Source organism: Pleuronectes platessa, chromosome 7 (assembly GCF_947347685.1).
Source record: "Pleuronectes platessa chromosome 7, fPlePla1.1, whole genome shotgun sequence".
NCBI classification, from domain to species: Eukaryota; Metazoa; Chordata; class Actinopteri; order Pleuronectiformes; family Pleuronectidae; genus Pleuronectes; species Pleuronectes platessa.
The window spans coordinates 11,507,509-11,525,454 of record NC_070632.1 but is presented as its reverse complement, the minus strand read 5'-3'; the positions used below and the strand labels follow the sequence as shown (position 1 = coordinate 11,525,454).

Genomic DNA, 17,946 nt, shown 5'->3' with positions numbered 1-17,946 from the left:
TTTCATGCCACTGATGTCTATGCCTTTATACCTTTCCCAGCTCATTCTAGGAAACCTGTAACTCACGTAGCTGGCTCACATGCTGTCCTATGGCTTCCCCCCGAAAGACGTCCTTCCTCTCTCTTTCCCCCCTGTCTCTCTTTCAGACACTGGCTTCCATTAAGGGAGAGCAGCTGCCCCTGCATCATCAGGACATCTGCACACAGTGTCCTGGTGCCGCTGCATCAGGAGAGGCTCAGCTGAACCGACCCGGAGCCATTCTCAACCTGTCTGCCACACGAGACTGCACCTATAATAGATTCCCTGCACACAGATTTTTGTCTGTTCGCAGAATTGAAGCGAGCAAGAATTCAGAAAAACACAGCCCCCAAACAACAAGTTTATTTAAATACCTGGAAAAAAGAGAACATCTACTGAACCTACAGCACTTATGTTAGAAGTTTGTACAAAAATATGTTATTTGTTTCAGTCAAAACACAAAACAGGATTATTATTAACGTTATACAGACTACACTGAAATGAGCACGCCGTATCTCCTGTACATGCTATACAAATATTTACAGTCATTCAACATGAATGCATTGTCATCGCCATTAACAAACTCTTATTTCTTTTACACTACTAGAGACTTTCCTCTGAAACAACTGAAATGTTCCTACATAGTGAACACCTGAAGAAATGACATACTCTCACAATAACACTACGTTAAATTGCTAGTTAAAATTAATATATTCACTCGGAACTATTTCAGCATTAGTGTTCCGTGCCTCTGAGTAACTCTGGGTTTCGTTTTGGCTTTCCAACAGATTTGTCAATGCAACTTTGCAGTTCTGTCACGTCTGGGGAGCATTACACAACTGATCCTGATTTGTATATGTTTTACCTCATCCCTCATTATTCTGCTGTCCTCACCCTCCGACCTCCTCCACCCCCTTCCTCCCTCTCCCTGTTGTGTCGCCTGTTCCTGCTCTTCTTCATTTCCTGGATGTGCTTCCACTTGGCGGCTCCCGGGCCTCGTCCCCGCGCCCTCGACGGCCTCTTCTCCAGCCACAGCGAGTCGCAGTACTCCTCCAGAGAGCCGAAGGGAGAGCTCATCACCCGCAGGTAGTCTTTGTACCGCTGACGGGGTTCCACCACGGCGTCCTCGCTGGGCTTGGTCTTCCCGTCCAGGTGGCCGTGTGTAATGAGCTGCAGTGTGAGACGGAGGAGTGTGTGGGTGAAGTGCGTGTGCTCCTGAGCGACGCACACGTACACGCCGGCATCAGAGGCGTGGAGGGAGCGAATCAGAAGGCCTCGATCGGTGTGAACGACACGATCATTCAACCTGACCTGGAGAATAGAGAGAGAGCATAGAGTCAGGTCACTTTCCCACGGCTGTCTGCAGGTTTGGCTCACCAGCTAGTGCACAACACAAAAAGGATTTACTACAAACAAGACATGTCTCTGCATCCACATGTTACAAACACTCGCTCGATACCTCCCACCCTGTTTACACACACACACACATCTTCATGCCTGATTTGTGCCCGAGCTGCCATTAACCTGGTAATGACCCTGAAACAGGAAGCACATTGACGTGGGTGTGGTGAGTGTCACCCACAGCTTGTTGGTGAGAGGTCATCATGTGGTGTGGAGAGATCTTTAGATGCATGATGAGTGTCAGCAAAGACAAAGAAGGGTTTTCAGATAATGGTTTGTGTGTGTGTGTGTGTGTGTGTGTTTGTGTGTGTATGTGCGTGTGTGAGGATGAGTTTGAGCTTCAGACCATCGGAGTGAGGATACTTCTATCACTATTTACAATGAATGGAAATCGATGCTATCTCCAAAGAAGAAATCTCTCTGTGCGTGTGTCTTTGTGCACGATGTGCTTATTGTAAAGGTGCAATTTGGCGAGCCATGTGTGTGTTCTGTGGCTTTGTTTTTCCATTTTCTTTTACACAAAAGCATCTGTATATTTGTCTATTTGTGCACGTGTGTGTGTGTGTGTGTGTGTGTGTGTGTGTGTGTGTGTGTGTGTGTGTGCTTTCCAGGTCTGACAGTGATGATGTGTTGTTCAGGCAGAGGACAGGCCTCTTTGCACCGTGACCCTGTCTCACCTTAGACTTAATAATTTGTCTTCTATCACATTCTTGTTAGAAGGACATTGGGAAATATAAAGAAAATGTCAAATCAAATATTTGCGAAGTATCTTTGGAGAAAAAATCTTCTTTTAGTTAGTATCAATGTTTTTGTTTGTGTTCATTGTGTGATGTCATCCCAAAGAGAGGCATCTGTGACTAAACAGCAATGTCAAACATCTTAAATCACCCAGATGGTCTGTCTGTCTGAGTGTCTGTGTGGGCGTGTGTGTCTGTGAACCTGGGCATCTGATGAAGCCATCAATCCCGAACCCTAATCTTGAATAACAGCAATGCAGTGGGCTCTGACTTGCTTTGATGCATTGTTGTACGTATATGAGTGAGCATGCACCTGGAGTAATGTGATCTTAAATGGTTTCTTGAAAAGAATCACAACTGTGAGTAGGCGCTTTCTGTGCCTATGTCACCCCAAGCTTTCCCGGAAGGCCTCGCTTTGTTCTAATGAACCCCTGGCATCATCCATGCTTTTCTTATTACTAATTGTCTAATGGGCCAGGATTCCAGGCTCCAGGAGGTGAAGTCACACACAGGAACAAACAACACACACACACAGACACACACACACACACACACACACACACGCATCTCTTCCAGTTCCAGCTCACATCTTTATTAGCTGATTTTTACAAGGGGATAAGAGGGGGGGAATGTGCTTATGTGGAGATTCGTATTGGAGTAGGCTGCAGGTGCTGTGAGCAGCTGGTCGCCGAGGACTCCTCTTTCAAGACCCATCGGGAGGCGGCGTGCGGCGAGCGAGGGGAGAAACATGGAAGGGAAGAGACTGTGGGAAGTCACGGAGGCGGCGTAGAAAAGTATGAGCAAACAAAGCGGACAGAGTGAGGAGTGTGAGGCCAGGAAGTGAGGAGAGATTAAGGTGGCGCTGGTGAGGAGAGGGGTGAAGGACAGGAGAGGAGATGGGATGACAGACAGGGGGAAGCGGGGGGGAGAAGCACGGGGGAGTGAGAGGCTGAAATGAGCCAGACACTTCCGACATCACCCGCTCCGATATCACCCGCCCAGCTGCGAGAGCAGGTAGATAACACGTGGAATCCCCAAAACCAGTGAAATGAACAGAGGGACCAGTTCATACGATGCAAGTAGTTGGGCGGAAGTGTTTTTTGTGCTGGACGCAGCTGCCGGTAAACACAGCATTAACAGTGGGTGGTGAGGAGAGGGGAGAACAACACACAAAGCCAGAACTGTAACTGAAAAGAAATAAAAGTGACAGTGAAGTCATGTTGGACTTTAGAGGCGAGGAAATTATCAAACAGCCTCGATTACAAGGCAGCGATTGGAGCATTCTTAAAGTAACAAGGACGCAAACACAACTTCCATCCGCCAAAATACACAAAGAAGGAGATGTAGCTCCACACGGCTAAGAGGCAAAAGGAGAACAATTTGACCTACACTACTTCTAGGATCACAAAAGAATCTCAAAATATTACCTGAGTTTAAAAATGACTTAATGGTGTCCTGATATGTTAATTGAATGTTAATTTATGAAAAATTACTGGGAACAATTAATCTTTTATCCACGTACAATAACTTAAAAAATCCCTTTTTGCGGTGCAGCTACTCTTTGTCTTGGGTATTGAAACATCCTTGATGTTCGCTGGCTGCCGAGCTGAATAATTGTGTTCATTTATTTAATTCTTTATGCGTTCATACATTATCATTCAATGCAAAGTCTGTTGTACTATCAAGCTGCATTCTCTCATTCTCTCATTTGAATATATTCACCATGAATCATAATGAGCCATCAGGGTTTTTTCAGGCTTCAGTCATGACATAAGGTCGTTAGATTACACATCATCCTTCGGTCTGACAAACTTTTACAATTTTTACACTTTGCTATAAAGCGTCACCTTTGTCTGAATGAATTCATCAGAAAGAAGATGACTGAAAACACTTATTAGCTTGATGCTGCCAGTAAGTCCGGGTGGGAGCTCTCTCCACTTTTTTCATTGGCAGACAATGAGTCATCTAAAAAAATGACTCCTGGACCTGTTGCTCTTATTAAAATCACTGAACTTTAACCGTTAACATTAATCCTTTATATTGTTTATATTTTTTTATTTTTTTATTAAAGTTTCCCTGCCTATCAGGTGGCGATCCTGTGGGAGGAAGACCTCCTGCAGTCACTCCCTCATCACTTTGTCTAGAGTACAATAGGTCACATTGCATCGCGTGCCTACACACACAAACACAGAAAACACCCCATTGTCTTCATTACCTCGGAACACATGGCCGTCCCTAGGGAGCGCTCTGTTATGATTTCCGCTGTAGGGGATCATAAAGAAACGCACATATACACACACACACACACACACACACACACACACACACACACACACACACACACACACACACACACACATACATCCCCACACCAAACTAAAAAACACGGGGCTTTCTGCTGCGCGGGCCCATAAAGGACCACATGGGTCTTTAGTGGCCGCTGCACCTGTCAATGTGTTTACATTCACCCCTGAGAGCGAGGACAGGCGGCCATTTGTGGGAGTAAATAAGTGCAGTGGGAAGTAGAGAGAGAGAAGGAGGAGTGGTGATCGGGACGCTCACAATGGCGGCAGGAAGCTTTGAGTGTTTGGACAGCGCGGGGAAGGGCACCTGGGCGCTGAGTAAGCAGGTCTCGGTTGTCTTCTCCAGGAGACAAGTGTCATCATCAACGAGTTTCTCTCCACACCTTCAATATAAACACATTAGCTCTTTGCACACTTCTCTCTGCACGCCATCCTCTCTCCCAGGAGCCGCTACTTTCATCCTTTGCAAAACACAATTACTCAAACAAATACTAAGCTTGTACCCGGATGAGATTTGGATTCACTCCCTAGTTGTTCACTAACTCAGGTGTTAGTATCGATAACTTTGTTTTACACGGACAGAAATGATCCAAAAACCTGAATCTGAATCAGACATTACTCCGACTACGTGATGTTTCCAGGTGATGGCGATAGAAGAGACCATGCATTTTACGGGTTTATTCTTACTATGATCAGTGTTAACATTATGTCCACTGCATCATTTGTCCAACGCTACACTCAAACCCAGCGCACGTGTCATCATGCACGAAACTGCTCAGTCCGAGAGAAACTTATCAATTTAATATTTAATGTCCATTCCTGTTTTTCCCCATTGCAGGGACGTGCAGTGTAAAATGTCAAGTGGCCCTAAAATGTGACTGAACCCAATACCTAAAGTTTGTGTAAACATGTGGATTTTCTACCAAATCACCAACTAGTCATTCTTTGACTTTTTAAATTGTTCACTTTATACTCAGCATATTACACAAGCTCTGTGTGTGTAATTAGTTGTTTTCTGTTTTTCACCGCTTAATTTCTCTTACTTTGAATAAATAAGTGGTTTCCGACAAAGACAAGCAGTTGCATTCCAGCACGAATGCTTAGGCCACTCAGTAAGAAACGAGTAAGAAATGAAAAACAGTTTGAATGCAGGGTTATCTTCTTTTTTTTCATTTTTCTATTTGTCACTGGAGACAGATGACGCCCCATCGCCATCTCCTCGGATAGGTCTGGTTTAAGTCATCCCTCACCCTCCTCAGAAACCGAGAATGTGAAGAAAATTTCTAAAAGCCCTCGATGCTCATAAACAACTATAATGACTTTATTCCAGGAATCAGCCAGGCCCTGAGTTGCTCCCTTATTAGCAGTAATTCCACAACGTATGTGACGTTGGGGTATTCAACACTGCATCTGAGCTGTGAGTGGTATCGCCATGATCCATGTGCATTGCTTTTTATCTTCCCCCTAGGTAAGCAGGATCGGTGGCGAAGTGATTTGCGACACAAACAGTGGTGAACGGGTTCGACACTCAGGAGTCACTAAGGGAGCTTTGAAGGGCTTGCGTAAGAATCTCCCCTGCTTTCTGACCTGGTATCACAAAAATGTGACCCCTCAGGTACAATAAAGTGAAGCAAAGCAAAAACAAGAATCAGGAGGGTGACACTGATTTGTGTCGGTGTTTGGGTGACGCGTGTGTACATGCGCGGCCGTGCGTGAACTCACTGACCTCCTCCCTGCGTTCAGATCCAGGTCTCTGGACGTACCACCGGATCTGGGCCTGCTGGGATTTGGGGATACACTCCAGGAATGTGGAGTTGCTTTGCACCCCGAAGAGAAGCTTCTCCTGCACTTGTCCTCCACCAAGACCTAAAGAAAACACCAGTGTTAATGATCCAAGAGTCGTGTGTGCGGTTCTAGTAAAAGGGAGAAGTCATGAAGGTTTCCAAGAAGCGCTTAGGAGCAGTATAGCATGACATTTTAGGAGAACAGTCCACATACTGTCTTCTGTGTCCCAGCACTGACTGGCAGGGTCGCCATGTTTGATGTCCTGTCTCCTGGCTCGCCTGCAGAACAGATACATGAAAAAGAGTTTTTTAAATATGGCTGTATTTTAATCGATAAGCTCAAAGTGGCCAAACACAAAAAACTGGACACATCAGCTTTGTACTGTATAATACTTTCCTCGCAGTATGATAGTTTAAACAAATTAAAAAATCCAAATTTAGATATTAAATGAGTAAAGTAGTTAACAAAGATTTAGGATTACCTCTCTTACGTTTGCATGTAATAGAATCAAACAAGTGAGCAGTTGAAGAATTTGTCTCACTTTTACCTCTGGCAATTTTTTTCACAACCGCTTAAAATGTTATTTATTTGGTGGCCGAGGGAGCTGAACACACTGCAACTTAGGAAAACACAAGCTAAAAGACAAAATACTGGCAAATTAATCAAAGTGACAGCACATGCGCTGCAAATAACAACAACTCAACCTAAAAAACAAAGCCTTTGCAGCTCGTTTGTCTGGATTTAAGATGACCTCCGATTACTGGTGACAATCAGAGTTTTATTTTCAAGGATTTATGTGCAAGGCCTAAAGAGCACGATGCCTTTAGGGTGAGTTCAGATCTACTCCTGCTAGTTTACTGCAGAAAAAGGCAACATCTGGTAAAAAAAAGTGCAGGAGAGGTGAAGAGAAACAAAATATAAAACACCAACAAACTGCAGAAACTGTGAACTCCCTCTGACAGGCCCATAATAAAGAGAGAGCCACGGGAAAACACACACACACAGAGAAGTGGAGCAACAAAGGGTCAGTTGAAAGCACTTTTGTCCAAGTTTATTGTTACAAATAATACGAGAGCATATCAAGATATTTCTATATTGATATGATATTTCTGGTTTATATATATATTTTTTTATTTCTCAAGCAATGTGCTTTGATGTCCTTCGATCTGACTGATGCTATTTGAGTAAAATGTGTGACTTCTCTATATTGGGTGGGCATGGTATTAATATTGAACATTTAAAAAGTTTAATTTATTAACTCAATGATGCATGGTTTTAAATTATTATTAATATTGTATTGGCTAGTATGTCTGACTTAGCCTTTCTGGTTAAAGCATTAAGTATGTGGTAAGCATGTCCATCAAAAGGATTGTTCTATATGGGACCCTAAGAATATCTATATACAGATTGTATATTCTTATATGAAATGAAGGAATATAGTGTTGTGTGTATACAGCACCTCTTAGATGCAGGGATGTATCGAGAGCATGTGCGTCCGTCCCAGGCGCAGTAGGGATCTCGAGCGAGGCAGCATTCAGCGCAGGCTTGACCGTACAGGTGACATCTACTGAGAGAAACCTGAGCGAGCCCCTCGCTGGAGCCCACGTAGAGCTGTTGCTGTAGTAAAGAAAAACACATTGCACTCCTCTTTAGGGACGGTAACGATAGAAGACAGGCAAACATAGAAAAACAAATTCGGCAGCTTTGTTATTAATTTATTTACTTATTTATATGCAAAAGTAATCGAAGAAAGATCAAGCGACGGCTGAAAGTGATCTTGTTTTGCAATTGTGACTCTAGAATCTAGAACCACTGAAAACCCTAACCGGCACACACACAGACACACACACACACACACAGGTCAAACACTGCTGGAGATTAATGGAGGATGTGATTGGGCTTGAAGCGTCTACTGACACCACTGACCCTCAGATAATGAGGGGGGGGGGGGGGGCTAGCAAGAAACAGTGAAGTCTTAAGAGAGAGAGAATGCTAAAGGTGATACAGGACCAATTTGGGGATTAAAAACTGTACGTCATTGGGGCACATCATGCATGTGCACATAAGGGCATAGAGCAGAGGGGACATGCAGAGATAGTAAAGAGCATTGGAGGAACATGGATGAAAAAGGAGGCCGGACCTGTTTAGAAGAGATCTTCATACTCAGGATGGGAGTGGGAACCTGCAAAAAAGTTTAACAAATACACTTTAAAATCACTTTAAAACCTCAATAAGCATACACTGCTGCAGGACTGTACAGGGGAAAAAAATCAATCAGAGAAATCCTTGGAGAGTTTGTGGATTTGTATATGTTACGATGCGTTAGTTCAGCAAACCTGGAAAACTTGAAGTTCTTCAAGCACGACTTCCTCTGTTGACCAGTTGTCTTGAGTGATGCTCACCACCTTCAGAACTGAGCCGGCATCTACGACGCAGAGAGTGAGCCAAGATGTGAATCATGTAAATCAGTGATTAATCACTTTTAATCACTTCCTCTATAAGGCAGCAGGAAAAAATACAAAGTTTTTAAATTTAAGCTTGTTATAGAGAACATGATGAAAAGGTAAAGTGAGTCAGTGCAAAGATTTGACATAAGACACTGGATCCAAGAGCAACTTTACATTTATTCAATAAGAGCAACAGCGAAACCTGCTTCAGGCTGAGGACCAGATTGGCAAGATTGTTATCTAGTGCCCTCTGGTGGTGAGATATATAAATGCAAGAGACAACCTGGAGTTGATTTGTGTGTGTGACTAACCTGTTCCCAGGAACATGACCTCATAATGTCCATCCTCTGCTGAAACTCTGTCCACCACAACCTTGGTCAGGGTGTAGTCCACTCGGACACGTGTGAACACGGGCCGTCCGGTCAGAGGGTGGACGGCCTTGTACATCAGAGGGTGGAACCGGATGAAACTGACAACCTCATCTGGGAAGTCTTTAGTGGTCTTGATCCTTGGATCATATGTTTTGCTCGGACACTGAAGGCAAAAAAAAAAAAAGATTAATCAAAAAAAAAAAATGGCACATGGTTTTTTTTTCAGTTGAGAGGTTCTCTTTACTGATATACAGTAACTTGTCTCCCTCTGGTGGTTGCATAAAATATTGCAGGATGCAAAGATGATATGGAACATCTGTGACACTCCTGCTCCCTCCACTCTTCCAGATACCCGCCCTCACCACCAAGCCCCCCATCCCACACCACCCAGCCCCCTGCCCATTCCCCTTTTAAGCCTCAATGACGCAAGATACGATCATCATTAAGAACTAATTTTTATCATTTTTAGTATTCAGGATTTGAATATATGCGTGAACAGAAATGTACAACTAGTAATGATAAAACATGAGATTCCCGTTTGTCTCTGTGGTCGTGAGTTCGGCAACGCACCGTTCCAGGACGTGGATACGGAATCCTCCCTTCATATTCTATCCATCGGTGGTCGGGCCCCTCCTTGTGGGCGTAAGGTCCATTGAACGCGGCCCTTATGTCCGCCATGCTGTACACACACACTGCTGAGCCACGGAAAATGGAGCTGAGAAAAAAGGGGATAACAAGAGACTTTTTTTTAGAGGGAGAGTTCATAGGTGGATAAAAGTTGCTTTCAGTCACGCACCGAGGGCCAGACCTTTTCCTTAGACATGTGACCGATGCAAAATTGACAAAAACAAACAAAAAATCAAATGGCAGAAGAAGCCGATGAAGATTGTCGACTTGGAAAGACGAGACTCAAGAGCTCTTCACGATAAAGACAAACGCTGGTGTCAATGTGTAGCAACAAAAACAGCTGAATGCCCATCACTCGCCGGAATGTTCCTCACATGTTCCTCCTGTTGTGGACGTGAGTTCATGTCTAAAGAACTGATCAATACTGAACCTACCTGGAGGTGGTGAAGACGGCATACACTATGGGGTTTTTGTCATCTCTGGTCGGGAGCAGAAAGATGTCCTCTAGAAGAAAGAGAGAGGGAAGCAACACAGACTTTATTACTGTTTACTGCACCGAAACGATTTAGCTGCATCTCCATCTCTATTTTTATTCACATGCTCTAACCTGGCCTCTGAAAGGCTCCGCTGCTGGTACATTTAGAATTCCGACATTCACAGTGAACACAGTTCCTTCAGGATAAACCCCAGCTTATTGGGTTAGTTTCCACTTTTTCCATCTCCTGTGTCACTTACGGAGCTCATCGAAGTGTGTGTCCACTCCGTCAGGTCCGGGGATTGAACACACGAGCCTGGCTTTGAGGAAGGTGGTCCATTTATTGGTAAGACTCCTCAGCCCACCCACGTCATTCTGAAACGCAACCATACACCGAGAGTAAGCAAACCGTAGTCAGCGCGGTGCAGCTGTCCAACATGGCCGAAAGACATACCGCAATCAGAAACACACACTGTACTTAACCACAATCAATGAGTGGAATCTATCTATCGGGCTCACACACACGGAGGCTACACACAGAATATCAGCTCGACTCTGATTTCCTGCGCTAATCAGGAAAATAAACATGCTAACATGAGCGTTAGCTTGGATCTGCTCAATCGACCCACACAAAGGAGACCTTCTTGTTAGTGTAATGACAGTCAGGAGTAATTACAAAGAGAAAAGGAAACAAAACGAAAAAGAAGAGAAACAGATCAAAGTGCTTTTCATTTATAGAAAGTAAATCAAGAGGCAGCTGATTAACGATGCAGATTTGAACTTAGCATATGAACTGCGGTTATACGTAGCCATGTCTGACTGAGCTACGATGAGAGCGTTCAAGATCACCTCTTTGCGATGCGTCGGAAACCTAACAGAACCTCCCTATTAAACTTGGTCGGAGCGCTGACTAAGTGCTATAGAAAAGACCGCTATGTTAAAACACACTCAAAAACACTTTTGTTTAGGAGACAAAAAAAAAAAAAAAAAGAAGAAACGTAAGCACTTAATGAGGATTTCACAATGGGGATAATCTTCAAAGAGGATTGGAGTGAAGTGCTCTCATTGCTTTTACATGCAGGGGGAAAAAAACGCACTTAAAGATAATGAAAGAGAGGGACGAGAGAAGACAGAGAGAGAGAGAGAGCGGGATCCCGAGAGGGAAAGCAACAGCGAGAGAGGGCTGTAATCCAGAGGAATCTCCTTCCAGTCTGCCTTACAGCTTACTCTCAAGTCATAAATGCTCTGAGAGCTTTTCTCCGAGAATGTGGCAATAGAGCTCTGAATACAAACAGCAAACTGCTGCGTGGGCTGGACCCGTTTTTAATGACTGCTGGCATCACTGCTGCACAAAATGAGTTTCCCAATCATGAATCCAGTCGGGCCCCGGTCCTCTGTCAGCTGTGCAGTGTCCATCCAAGCTTACAGTTGTTTTGACATGCTGTCAAATACAAGTTAATGGGCACTGGAACATGATACGCCTCTCAAATGTCCCGCGGCATTCTGACAACTGAACACAAAGAAAGATTGTGTTGCTACGTGAGTTCGGTTTAGATATGAATTTGAGGTTTGCATGCAAATTAGATTATCTGCAGATAAATAATGCATCTCGGCCTTTTTTTAAAATACGTATTTAGATTGCCCTTATAAAGGTAGTGGTGGTAAGTCGTTTCTGAAATACATTTGATCATATTTGCTGATACAGGTTTTGATGTTCATTCCGTTTGAAATGATTGGATAGTGTACCTGAGTACAAGCCGGGGAGGTGGAGAGACACATACCTCTGAAGCAGAGACGATAGTCAAAGGTTAGCGAGCAAGTCACGGAAATAACGCCCCCTAGCTGTCAACAGGCAGTGCACGTTCACGTGTTATGTGGATTGTAGCTTTGACGAAAAGGCCAATGGGAGGAGGTGGGATGTATCAATTGTATTTTTTCCAAGTGGAGCCTGTGCTTGCTAGCTTATCCAGGATGACCTACTATTTAGCTCTAATAGGAATACATGCAAATAGTTTTTGGTAGAAAATGAAATATTAAAAAAAATATATTTTAAAATCTCGGGGACGATCTACGTAGCATCATTTTGACGGACGTGTCAGCAGAGCACAGAGGGGTTAACGACATGATTTTCTGCCCCTGACATCAGAGCCCAACGACTCTTCAGACGACTACAAAGGAAGAATTTCTCAGCACGACCTGCTCCTAGGGGACATAAACATGTCTCTTTGTACCAGCTGACACAAAGATCCTTATCCAGTCAGATTAATAGCAGTAAAGACAACCAAAAACACTGTGAGACATCCTGCTTTTTTTATGTGTCCCACTTCGTTGTACCAACTCTTCCAAACACCATTTCTCTTGTTGCAAGATGCACATCTAGTTTCTCATTTGGGAATTTTCCATCTCCCTCCCCTCTCCTCCGCTGCCTTTCCACCCATATGTCACGTCCTCACCTCACCTCACCTCCTCGCCTCCGAATACCTCCCCCTCTCCTCACCTCTCCTGTGCCATATCTCACCTTGCACACACGAGCCACTCGGGTCAGGATGCTCTTGTCGTTGCCCTCCCACGACACCTCGCGGAAGAAAAAATATATCTTGTCATCGTCGGGGTTGTAGGTGTCTGCGATGGGATGAGCAGCTACAAACCTGGCCTCTATAGACACGGAGGGGAAACGAGAGAGAGGGGAGAGTGTTGAATACGTCAGGTAATGGCTTTGCCACGCTACACCGTCATGACAGTGACATTAACGCTACACTTAGAGCATGTTTATTAACGGTCTCGCTCTAACTTCTGCAGAAAGATCTGATTTACTTTGGTTTCTGTTTACTGAGCCGAGGCCGGAGCCGTACATTAATCCAGGTTCAGACATCTTCTCTAATCACACGTCCACAATGGTTTAAACAGTTTTCAGATCCTTATGGAAGTAAGGTAACAATGTAAATATTTAAAGAAAAATCTCCTGCATCCATGAGCTTATTTAAAGAAGTATTAATTGATTATTTGGTAGTGTCAATGTTAGGGGAAGCAGAATAAACTGTAAACACAACATTGACACATTTTCACCTTAATTGTACAGTTGTACAGAAACACTTTGCCTGGACATAGTGCAACATTAACATCCATTTGGAGTTGTGTTAGTGGGAACGTCTTGAATGTAAGAGTTAGTCTCCTTTCTGCTCTATTTTGGTCTCCAACTACTGCTTAAAGACAAATATTGCTCTTTAACCATAAGATGCTCCGAAATGTTCACCAGCTAGTTGCTCATTTCATCTGTCGGTGGCTTTGTGTTGCTAAGGTTTTGAATACTGTACAGTATATATAAAAAAACTAAATATAACACTAACGTATTATATATTATGTGTAATTTGTATTACAATTTCAAATTACAATAAATAATTCAATATAGTGCAGTATATAGAACAATAGTTGGAATGTTATATAGCAGAGGTATAAGATTTAGTGTTATCAAACTTTTAAAGGTGTCTGGACTAATCGCAACATAAAAAACATGTCAAGAAAGCTCAGCGATTAACAATGTATGATTCTGTACTGAAATAAAGTGTCGTAACCAGGGTATTAAAGCTATAAACGAGGTAGGAAATAGTAGAGTGTGTGCGGAGAGGAGACATCATTGTCCTGATTCAGGGGGAACTAGTCCAAAGTGTTGCAGCAACATTACATCAACATTAGCTCAGCCCCTGGAAGCGGAGCCAGCCACCAGAGGGTGATTTCCCCACTGGAGCAGCTTAATGTCCGACTGCTAACACACTCCACAGAAGGGCATTGTTAGTCCAGCCACACTGGAAAGATGTTCCACAGACTCACAAGTGCGGAAACAATGTAAGAAAATGATGTGCTCCCTCTCTCTCTGCGTGTGAGAGAGAGAGAGAGAGAGAGAGGAGAGAGTGAGAGAGAGAGAGAGAGAGAGAGAGAGAGAGAGAGAGAGAGAGAGAGAGAGAGAGGCGTAATTACTCCAAACATCTCTGACTGTGTGGTTGTGAAATGTGGAGACCATGTGTAAGGATTTAGATCCTGGTGATACACAACAGCCCATCAGTTGATGTAACACACATGAGACAGAGAGAGAGGACTCCCTCCTCAGGGATGACTGTGCCTGTGTGTGTGTGTGTGTGTGTTTGTGGTTTTGCGGCAGTGTGACTAAGGCCGTGAACTTTGTGGCACACTGTAAATTCCCCTGTAGGTGTGGTCCCTGTCCAGCTATGGTATTCATATAAAGGTCCCAGCTTAATGAATAAGTGTGTTGTTTCCTCCGTGCTGGAATGCCAATAACCGTCCTGAAGGCACAGAGAGGCTCTTTGTGTCAGTGGAGAGGCTGGAAGTTTGGAAAAAAAAGCAATAAAAAGTTTGGAGTGCGAACGGCTCTGTAACTTGGATCCGTGCACATGCGCGCGTGTGTACCATTGATCCAGTAGTCCTCGGCGATGTCTGTGCGTATGTAGTGCTGGTCAGGTGGAGGGCCAAGGGAGCGCGTGAACGTCGTGTCTTTGCCCAGGAAGTCTGAAGATGTGCCCGCGTACAGGTACTGATCTGCACCGAGGAAACAGACAGGTCAGCCAAAGAAGAAAAAACAATCACAAGCTCATGAAAAACAACTTGAAAGGACATGTTTATTTAGCTTCTATAATTTCAATACCAAAAACTTGAGCCTGACCAATATGGATGTCATGGGGGATATTCTAATACTGCAATAGGGAGTTAATTAAAATCCCACCCCAAGTTTATATATAAATATGTAATGATTCCTTGATAGATATGTAATTGAGGCTTGATTTTTCACAGTTTAATCATTAAAGTTATAATATAAAATGTAAATGTATATCTTGTCTGCATTGCTCATATCAGGGCCAATTTCTGTAATTTCACGATTGAATCAGTGGGGAAAAACACGCAGTATGATGATGAGGTTCAAAAACACACATGATGTTTACAACCCTCTGCCAAGTAAGTTTGTTGCTGCCTGTGAAATGTCTGCTTGCATTTTTCTCGACTAAAATAATCTGGGGGGAAAAAAAACGGTTAAAGGTTAAACGACTGAGTGGAGACGTGAAGGGAACCATCATTTATTCCTGGGTGTACAGGGCTGTGCAGTAGTAAAAGTCCTGGTGCATGAGAGATAAGGCTGCCACAGCTCAGTGTTGTGGGATGTTACCTGTGAGGACGGAGGTGAATGGCTGCAGTGGATCAAAAGGACACTTCAACCTGCCAGACTCCACTGTGCGAGGCAGCAGCTGGAACACACCATCCTGAGACGGGAGGGACGCTAATGTTAAACTTTCACGAAATGTTTCATCCGCAATCCGGAACTCCTGCAAAAACTTCTCGCTCAGCTTCACTCACTTAGATGTACTTTACCTCTCTGCGCCCGGTGACTTCAATGAAAGCACAGTTTGGGTGAAAGGCTCCGGTCCCGCAGGCGTAGACGTGTGTTCGGTTGTAGTTGTGTAGCACCCTGACAAAATTCGCACACTCCAGCTGGATGAGCAGGGAACAGAACAGGAGCGATGATGGACGGAAAGCTTTAATTAAAAGGTATATTCTGCACACACAGTGATGCCCAGACTTTCTGCACTTACATTTGCATTTTTCCCCGCCAGTTTGCACATTTCCACGCTGTCCCGGGAAGCAGGCCAGTGAATCTAATAACGGATAAATAAAAAGGGAAACGTTTGTCACCTCATCTCGTAATGTACAGTGTAACCTCAGATCTCAAATCAGTGGTCATGCAGATACTTTCCATTTATGAGATGCGATAATTCAAGATTTTAATGGTCGAACTTTTAAAACGTATATGAAAAAACTGGGAAAGCAGTGCTCTATATCACTTTGAGCCATTAGAATAAACTTGGTATCATGTTCAGAAACAGTAGCCGGACTGCAGTTGGTTTTTTTATCTGCCGTTTGAAGTTATTACCGATTACAGTTATACAATAAGCGACACCTCTGGGTGCTGGTACGAGGAAGCATTGGACCTATACGATTCGGTGTCCCTTCGCTATACCCCACCGTGTTCACACATGTGTTATAACAGGCTTATGTGCTTTGGGTGTTACCTTCCCTAAATCCTACCAAGGAGCGCTATCGCCGAACTGGTTCATGTGCCGACAGAGCTTTCATATGCATTCAAACACACAGGCACAAATATTAACACATCTCATGATTCCAAGTCGGCGCATGCCGCCAAGGAGTTCTCACATAAAACCAGCGTGACAAGGTGATGTTGTGACTCAGCGCAGAGTGTGGCCAGTATAGGAGCTTAGAGTGGTTTTGAAGTCCCGTATATGAAATGATTAGTGGCCTCGTTTTATCGCGGCTCTAATGGGAACATTTAAAGACTGGTGAAAGGTTTACAACATAACAGCAGGGAAATGAGCAATCGGCCAATTACAGCTGTTGATCTAAAATATTTCAAAAGTTTCTTTGCTCTGACTCGTTGTGGTCAAGCGGCAACCCACCATGACGTCAGCCACTGGTTTGGTATTTGGTCCAGTGCAATCTTTGAATATTTGTGAAACCACGAGTAGATTTAGAGTGAGTGAGTTTGTCAGCCAGACGGACATACATACCATGCTCTATTTCACTCAAAATGGATCCATGATTTACACAATGAGCATCATACCGTATTGATGGAGACTTAAACCTACAGATTAAGACCATTACGGTTCAAAACAACGTTTTAAATCAAGTGAGAACAATATTCTCTTAATTAAGTGACTTTATTTTGCCCTCTGCTGGTCATGTGAGAGAATACAGGTTTCAAGGCACCTCAACATTGGCTTCACTTTCCAGACCCAGAGTTTACAGTCTATGGTTTCAGGTCTGCTTCATAACCACTGAAATTGCCTCCTGGAAATAAAAAATAAACATAGAATTTCCAATCCCATTCAAGAATGCGAATCAGTCTAAAAGCCATCTCCTGAAATTCCAGGTAGAAACAACTGGAATGTTTGCTAGCAAAACATTTTTGCCATGTTTCAGTGCCCAGGGGTGCTTTCCAAGGTATGTTACCTAATGAACTGATAAACAAGCAAGTTTGTGTGTCCAGGTCACATTCGCTGCGAGGGCCTGGTCCCCGAAGGCTCGGAGAATTAGGCTTATCTCCCATCAGTATCAGTTACCAGAGGGGCAACAAAAAAAGGCAACACTCTGAGAGCACGACTAAGAGTTATAACAAATAGATAACCATCAAATAAACACACCGCCGTCCCACTTGTCATCAACCTCAGCTGCATAAACACACACTCACATCCACAAACTTTAACATATGGCATGCGTCCAAATGCATACGTGTGTTTGTATAAATGTCTAAGTGTGAGTGTGCGTGCTCCGTAAACGTGTGCAGTCTGTGTGCCTGTGTGTGTGTGTGTGTGTGTGTGTGCGGGCCCTCCGAAACGATGACCCTGACCTCAGGAGACAGACAGTTTCTGACTGCCACTAACTGAAAGGTGAGCTCTTCTTTAAAACAATATACGTCTGAGAGCATTCCAGCTAAGAAACACAGTAATGGAAAAATAATACCTCACATCGCCCCCACTTAATCGCAAGACAGGTATAAGTGTCATGAGCTTATAGGCCAAATGACTGTCTCCTTAAAAATGAACCGTTCACTGCACATAACAGAGGTTATTAGGGATGTCTCAAGTGACTCCAAGTAGGATTTTGCATGTCTGGGGATTGGGTCAGTGTGCGGAGGCGATACTCCATCTCCTGTTCAAACTTGACTTTCTTCCAGCACTATCCTTCTGTCAGAGGGTGTGGGGA

At 43.8% G+C, this 17,946-nt stretch overlaps 1 protein-coding gene across 1 annotated transcript in view; it reads right to left on the bottom strand.

The window, feature by feature from the left end:
- Positions 1-365: 365 nt before the first annotated feature.
- Positions 366-17,946, bottom strand: part of sema3d (sema domain, immunoglobulin domain (Ig), short basic domain, secreted, (semaphorin) 3D) — a 29,257-nt gene continuing 11,676 nt past the window's right edge. The window contains exons 4-18 of the mRNA XM_053426497.1: positions 15,762-15,824; positions 15,541-15,660; positions 15,338-15,431; positions 14,587-14,715; positions 12,683-12,819; positions 10,425-10,539; positions 10,124-10,193; positions 9,633-9,777; positions 9,003-9,225; positions 8,581-8,669; positions 8,385-8,426; positions 7,704-7,861; positions 6,458-6,522; positions 6,186-6,325; positions 366-1,329 (exon numbers count right to left, since the gene is read on the bottom strand). Of these exons, the coding sequence (XP_053282472.1) occupies positions 895-1,329; positions 6,186-6,325; positions 6,458-6,522; positions 7,704-7,861; positions 8,385-8,426; positions 8,581-8,669; positions 9,003-9,225; positions 9,633-9,777; positions 10,124-10,193; positions 10,425-10,539; positions 12,683-12,819; positions 14,587-14,715; positions 15,338-15,431; positions 15,541-15,660; positions 15,762-15,824 (2,025 nt within the window). The 3' untranslated portion in view covers positions 366-894. The remainder of the gene's footprint in view (positions 1,330-6,185; positions 6,326-6,457; positions 6,523-7,703; positions 7,862-8,384; positions 8,427-8,580; positions 8,670-9,002; positions 9,226-9,632; positions 9,778-10,123; positions 10,194-10,424; positions 10,540-12,682; positions 12,820-14,586; positions 14,716-15,337; positions 15,432-15,540; positions 15,661-15,761; positions 15,825-17,946) is intronic.